At 35.3% G+C, this 6,673-nt stretch overlaps 1 protein-coding gene across 1 annotated transcript; it reads left to right on the top strand.

Moving 5' to 3' along the window:
* Nucleotides 1-455: 455 nt before the first annotated feature.
* Nucleotides 456-6,018, top strand: LOC137874242 (carcinoembryonic antigen-related cell adhesion molecule 8-like). The gene is made up of 8 exons (XM_068712857.1): nucleotides 456-610; nucleotides 1,025-1,345; nucleotides 2,765-3,037; nucleotides 3,184-3,432; nucleotides 4,055-4,166; nucleotides 4,645-4,679; nucleotides 4,904-4,983; nucleotides 5,192-6,018. The coding sequence occupies exons 1-7, from the start codon at nucleotides 565-567 to the stop codon at nucleotides 4,954-4,956; spliced, it is 1,089 nt and encodes a 362-aa protein (XP_068568958.1). The 5' UTR covers nucleotides 456-564; the 3' UTR covers nucleotides 4,957-4,983; nucleotides 5,192-6,018.
* Nucleotides 6,019-6,673: the final 655 nt, after the last annotated feature.

The raw sequence follows: 6,673 nt of genomic DNA, 5'->3' as shown, positions 1-6,673 counted from the left end.
GTTAAGGAGCAGCAGGCATCATTAAATACATGAATGTTTGAATCATTGTGTGACATCATGAACAGACAAACCTCTAGTTTCTTAAGATTGATTCAGCTTTTATTACTTTTTTCTTTCATTTTTGTTATCTGCTTGTGTTTTATGTTTATTTGCATTTGAGAATTGTTTATTAGCGAGTTGTTTGAGTCCCTATGAAGTGATAGACGGGACTAATGTATCAATTGTAATGTTGGCGACTCAGAGCAAAGATCCACATTCAAAACAGGGCGTCTCTTAACAAACCCATGACTGTTTAATGATGTCAAACTGTCGTGGTTGTTGCTATTTGGACAGAATAAATTCAAACTACTTCACAGTTGTGTTTTGTGTACATTGTTAATGATCAACTACAGTGCAGGGAAGTGAACCTTTCAGAGGTATGATGATGTGGCAAACCCCCACTGTACAGTACTTCCTTGTACTACCTTCATATATTGAAATCAGCACACATTATTCTGAAATTAGCAAAGTGAAGGAGTGTGATCCCTCTTTTCTCTGGTCATATTTAATGGTACTGAAGAAGAAATGGAAATTGCTGTGATACACTTCATCATCCTGGTGGCCATCTCAGGTGAGCTTTTACCACATGATACAGCAGATACAAGTGGTAATTAACTTATTTATGAAAGTTCCCCTGTTGCTGTATTCTAAATTAATGTGGGAAGACAAACCTTTTCCTAACATAAGGGGTCAAAGAGGAGTTTCTATGCAGCTGACAATCTGCTGTGTAAACATGTCAGCTACTTCAGCTTGTTAGCAATTTGATGATCACTTTAACTTTATTCAGAAGTTTTATTTCTGTTTGCAGCAAAGATGAAATGTTGAAAAATACCTCAAAGCTACAAGTGAGCTATGAAAATACTCACGATGCTTCTCATACCCAGAGGTGTACTGTAGATAAGCTTCTTCAGGGAAAACAGGTGTAATGTCTGCTGCACATTTGTGTTTCGGGTAGTTTTTAGATCCCTGTAAATGTCTCCTCCAGGTTTGACCAAAGGAGCTGGTGTGTTGCCAGACAGTCATCTGAACAAAGCTGTGGGAGAGACAGTGATGTTCTCCACAACACTGACTCCATCAGAAACACCATTTCAATCAGTGACCTGGAAATTTGGTGGTAAAGATATAATATATTTCAATGTTAACAACTTCACTGAACCAGAGTACGAAGGCAGGATCACATTCTTCATATCTACTGGATCTCTGGAGCTCAGGAATCTGACTCGTGATGACAGTGGAGAATACAGCGTTTCCATTGCTAAAGCTGGAGAAAAACCGAAGGAAGGGAACACAAGACTGGACGTACATGGTGAGCAAATTTCAATTTCAATTCTGAGTGGAGACTATGCATGACACTTGATTGATGAATAAAAAGTGTTTAGTTGTCGAGTGGTTTGAAATTTGATCTATAAAAAGGTTCAAAACATACCTGCTAAAAGATAATTCAGATGATACTATTACATAATGACATGATAATAATAATTTGATACCAAGACAAAACATGTCAACTTTAAATAACATTAGTTTTTTTGTCAAACTACTATTTTCACGGTCAAGAATAAACTTTTATGCTCAATATACTTCTCGATCAAAATTTTGGGATGTTTTGTCACTGATAATGAAATTTAAAGTCTATAAGTCATACAGTAACTATGAGTTTTGAATAATTTAACCGATGAGTATTATTCTAATTTTAGTTGTATGACCCTAACCACTGATATCAACAATATGTTAAAAAACATGTAATGGATACACTGTTTGCTGTTTTTTTAAATACACCTGTGTATTCGAATGCATTCCTGCACAACTGTCCTGCCTTAATTTGCTTTTTATAGCTCTTGTTGAGACAATCAGTAAGACATTGATTGACGTTTATGGTCATACTGTGTTAAAGTCATAGGATGATAAATTGGATTACATGATATTGAAAATGTATTCGAAAGAACAACCACCTAAAATACCACTGAGTTAATTTAATGCCAGTACTGTAAACTTTCAATGTGCAGCCACTCAACATCTCATCATAAGATTATAAATTCATTTTCAGTGTTTCCTATACTGTACTTTTGTTATGTGGTGGTAAATGTAAAACCATTTTGTTTAGTCATAGTTAAACACATTCACCATGTAAATGCACGTTACTTGTTATAACTGCAAAATCTTTACAGTTATCTAGTCTGATCACAGACTTTATCTACTTTCACATCTTACAGTTGCTTTGGAGTGATTGATAATGAAACTGCCATTCAGTTTGATTCTGAGGCATTAACTTGCAAGGTTATCTGTTGTGTTTACAAGGTGAATGTGGTCATGGCTGATTAGGTCAAATAAACAAGGTACGGTTAGCAAACACTGGTTAAATATTGCACTAAACAACAGATAGTATGCGATAAACAAAGTAAACATTCCCGTGACAACATGTCTATGTCCAACTCACATACAGACCTTGAACGTCTAATCATTATCATTTATCATGGTATCATTAAAATGGGATTCATATTCGCTCTCCACATTGCTCCACTCTACTGAACAATGTGCCCTTGTCCCTGAAAGGTGGTCAGTAAAACCACAATGTTTTTCACCCACAGCGGGTGTTGCCAATGTCATGGTAACTTCAAACACAACAGACGTGTTGGAGTACAGTACTGTCCGTCTGTCCTGCTCTTCTCACAGTAACCGTTACTTTTGTTCCTGTTCTCATATTTTTCACACATCTGTCACCCAACAGAGAGAATATCAGGTGCTTCTATCACATCAAAAACAAACCCGTTGATTGAAGGGAACTCTTTCAACTTATCCTGTGATGCTGCTGGCTCTGTGTTTACCAGAGACTGGATGAAGGATGGCTTATATCTGACTCCAGATGACAACATGGCACTTTACGACAACAACAGAGTGCTGTCATTTAACAGTCTGAGTAAAAAAGACACTGGAGATTATTTTTGTAACGTCAGCAACCCGCTCAGCCACGATGACGCTACATACACCATGGTTGTTTTCTGTAGGTAACAAACTATACATGTACTGTTCAAAATGATGACTGCCTTAAATAACAGTGTGCTACTGAAATATTTCTGTAACAGAAGAGTTTTATATTCTTTATTATCTATGCTGCTTTAAGAACTTTTACAAATATCTGTTTTTCAGATGGACCAGAAAATGTTCAAATCTGTGGTCCAAGTGAGATACATTTGAAAGAGACCTTAACATTAATCTGCTTTGCTGAGTCCGTACCTGCTACTTACACCTGGAAACTGAACGGGACAAAGATACACAATTCTGCCATTTTCACTAAAAACATCACTGAATCTTCTGATAGTGGCGACTACATCTGTGAAGTGATGAATAGTATAACTGGGAGAACATTGTCAGCGGTCCATGGATTGTCTGTAACAGGTACCAACATGGTGTTGATTTTGTTGATAATCTTAGGTATTGAAGCCAACCCACAGTGTTATACGTCTGATTATCTGAAGTGTACTATAGGCTTCCTAAAGATGTTTTTTTTTTATAGATTAGAGTTTAGCAATACACTTCTACAGTTCAAAATTATCTGACTTACAATGGATAGTTGGGAAAAAAACATGCCTACATTACCCACAGTACAACGCAACCATCAACAGAGATTCAGATTTGCTGTGCTAGTAGCAGCTGATGTAGCGTCACGATGCTAGCTTCAAGCAGAGATGAAGAGCGGGCTACAGAAGTCCGGTAACCATCTTCTAACTCCACACCCCCAGATTTTGTTTATCATTTTCAAACTTGTTATCATCGTTTTACTTGTTATCTTTATCATCATGGTAAACATATACTTTTTATTCATGTGAAGAGTGGCAGGGACTCCAATCTGTTCTCTGCTGCCTTTTTGCCCCAAGAGGATAACAAACTCTGCTAATTTGCTTTGACCAGATCGTTTTACTTTATTTTGCATTCACCTCACTTGTGATTTTTTTTAAGAGTTGACAAATAGCTGATATTGCAAAATTGATTGGTTGTGTGATTTTGTATTTTTTTTCAGGTAAAGGCTGGTCTGGAGGTCTTTCAGCTGGTGCCATTGCTGGAATAGTTATCGTATGTTTAGTGGCTTCTTCTGCAGGAGCTGGTGGAGGGTACTATCTTTACAAAAAAAAGTAAGTTAAAGAATAACCTTTATTACCAGTCAGCCATTTCTCCCTTTTATTATGTAGTAATAGATGAATGACATTAGATTAACCCTAATTTAACACTGACTTTACCCTAATCTCTTGTAATTAGATGTATGGTAGTCTATATAATAAACAGAAAGGATGTAATGTATTATTTGAACAACATTCTTAACATGTTCACGGGAGGTCAATGAAAATATATCTGTTGATCACATTTATATTTCTTTGCATTGAAAATGCATAACTGGTGTAACAATTGAAATACTTGTAATTGTGGTTTTGCATTTTTAGTGCTTAACTTAAATCAGTAAACAATCTTGTATTTAAGTTTAGAAATCCCTTATATAATAAGGGAATCATTTTGGAAAAGTCTACCCAAAGGCAACACAGGTTACAGTTTGAACTTTGAGTTGCATCTTGTGGTACGGCCACATTTTAACAATGCTTTATTTTTAATATTTAGAAACAAGAAAACTCTGCCACCTTCTGAAAGTAAAGGTTTGTATTTATCTGATCTAATTCATCCATATATATATATACACACATACATACATACATACATACATACATACACACACACACACACACACACACACACACACACACACACACACACAACAAAGACAGAATGCAAAATAAACTACAGTATATCACAATTATATTGTATATACTAACAACTGGGCATATGAATAATAACACGTAACAATTCTTTTTTTGCCTAGAACCAGAAGAATGTGTGTTTGAGAACACATCAACGATATATGAAAACAAATAAAATCAACGATCATTTTTACCTTAAAAGGTGAGTTTTTAATTAATTGATCTGATGTGGTAAAAAATGTATGAATGTATTTTGTAGGAAAATGTACCTAGAGTTTTCAGTGGAAATGATTTTACGTCGTTCATATGAAGAAACTATTGTAGGAAACGCTTGCTGAACAAACAGTTGATAAGAGTCAAAACACTTGACATGAGTGACATTTCCCTCTATTTTCACTTATGTCGAGCAGAAAACTTGGAGGACGAAGAGCTCTACAACAAGATAACAAAATGTAGCAGCCATGACATAATCATCACCTTACTGATCTTTACAGGTAATGTGTCAGCAAACCTTTGCCATTTACTCATTCAGTAGCGAGCAACAGTAGCATTTCTGCTGCATTTCCTGTCAAAAGCAAGTCCAATACTCACTCTCCTTTAAGGTCGCGTACAGTGGGTTTACCAGAGCTTTTTGCTGAGAACTTCTAATGGAAAGAGTGTTATGATTGTGAAAGGACTGAAATATAACAGGAAGCTCCATTGGGCTGAAGAGATGAGGGATCATTCTCTAATGGATTTACACTCTGATTTCTTTTACATTTAATGTATTGTTAGAATGAAAGATATATTTTTTGAAAATAGCTATGACTTCTTCGCACAAAGACAGTTAAAAAAAAACATTGATCAGCTATTACTAATGTGTTTGCATTTGTATGTGTTTGCATGTGTTTTATGAACTTTGTGCATTTCTATATTGAATATTTAATGCTGGCTTTTATTCCCATGTTTTCCTATTGTGTCAACATTGAACAATATTGGGTTGGGATAAGAGATTATGCAAAAGATACATACAAATAATTGTATTAAAACAATTTGGAAAATTGCAACACAACATACTATGTTTTTTTCTGTTATATGGTTTTAACTGCAACTGAATATGTAGCAGTCTTTTAAATATAATGGTCAGACACCGGCAACTGTGGAAATTCTTTTTTGTAAAGCTGTATATAATTAGTTCATTTGAATTGATACATTTGACATTTGTGTACCGCTAACAAACAATAAATGAAACAATGAAGTTGTGCCTCTGAGGTTTATTCTTGATTGTTGACGAAGCTTCGTGGACAAGTCAAAGCTGATCGTCAGACTTTGAATGTGCTCTTTATGAATGTAATCCTATGGCAGCTGTAATTATATGATAATTGTTCAAGTCAACACTGATAATCTAACAAAACGCTGAATTGCAAAATGTCTGAATATTGAGACAAATCCGTTGAATCTGCAGATGACTTTTATGCCAAAAGCTGCAGAATGCCGCCCTCCTGTGATGGACTGTAGATAATGTGGCAATATGGTGAATAAATAATCTCTATACACAAGATTTTTGTCTAGGAAAAAAATGTAATTGTGATTATCAAATTGCAAATGCAAATGCAATATGATGTGAATTTTTGCTGGTATCTGTACCAAACAAAGATAAGTTTTAAGCCTTTTGAATATGTTTAGGTCAGCACGTCTTTGCAGCAGACGATATTCAATTTGAAATGGTATTTTGACAAACATTTCACCTTCAAAAATATTGTGCCTCTTGCGATTTGAAAATTGTAGTAGGCCATATTGAGATTTTGATTCAATTTTGATTAACTGTGCAGCCCTAATCGGAAGCATTTGCGTTTCCATTTGTAATCTGTGTAGTATAAACCAATCACCTTTGAGCAGGCTTTTTCCTTGCT

This window comes from Cebidichthys violaceus, unplaced genomic scaffold, assembly GCF_023349555.1.
Source record: "Cebidichthys violaceus isolate CVI_PGR_0920_01 unplaced genomic scaffold, fCebVio1.0.p SCAF_179, whole genome shotgun sequence".
NCBI classification, from domain to species: domain Eukaryota; kingdom Metazoa; phylum Chordata; class Actinopteri; order Perciformes; family Stichaeidae; genus Cebidichthys; species Cebidichthys violaceus.
Note: the sequence above shows the minus strand (reverse complement) of the source record. Positions and strands in the feature narration are given on the sequence as shown.

Bases quoted from the DNA above. Each gene is read 5' to 3' on its own strand.
- LOC137874242 (XM_068712857.1), top strand. From the start codon at position 565: ATGGAAATTGCTGTGATACACTTCATCATCCTGGTGGCCATCTCAG. The intron at 611-1,024 runs GTGAGCTTTTAC...TGTCTCCTCCAG, and splicing joins CATCCTGGTGGCCATCTCAG to GTTTGACCAAAGGAGCTGGT. The intron at 4,167-4,644 runs GTAAGTTAAAGA...TTTAATATTTAG, and splicing joins TACTATCTTTACAAAAAAAA to AAACAAGAAAACTCTGCCAC.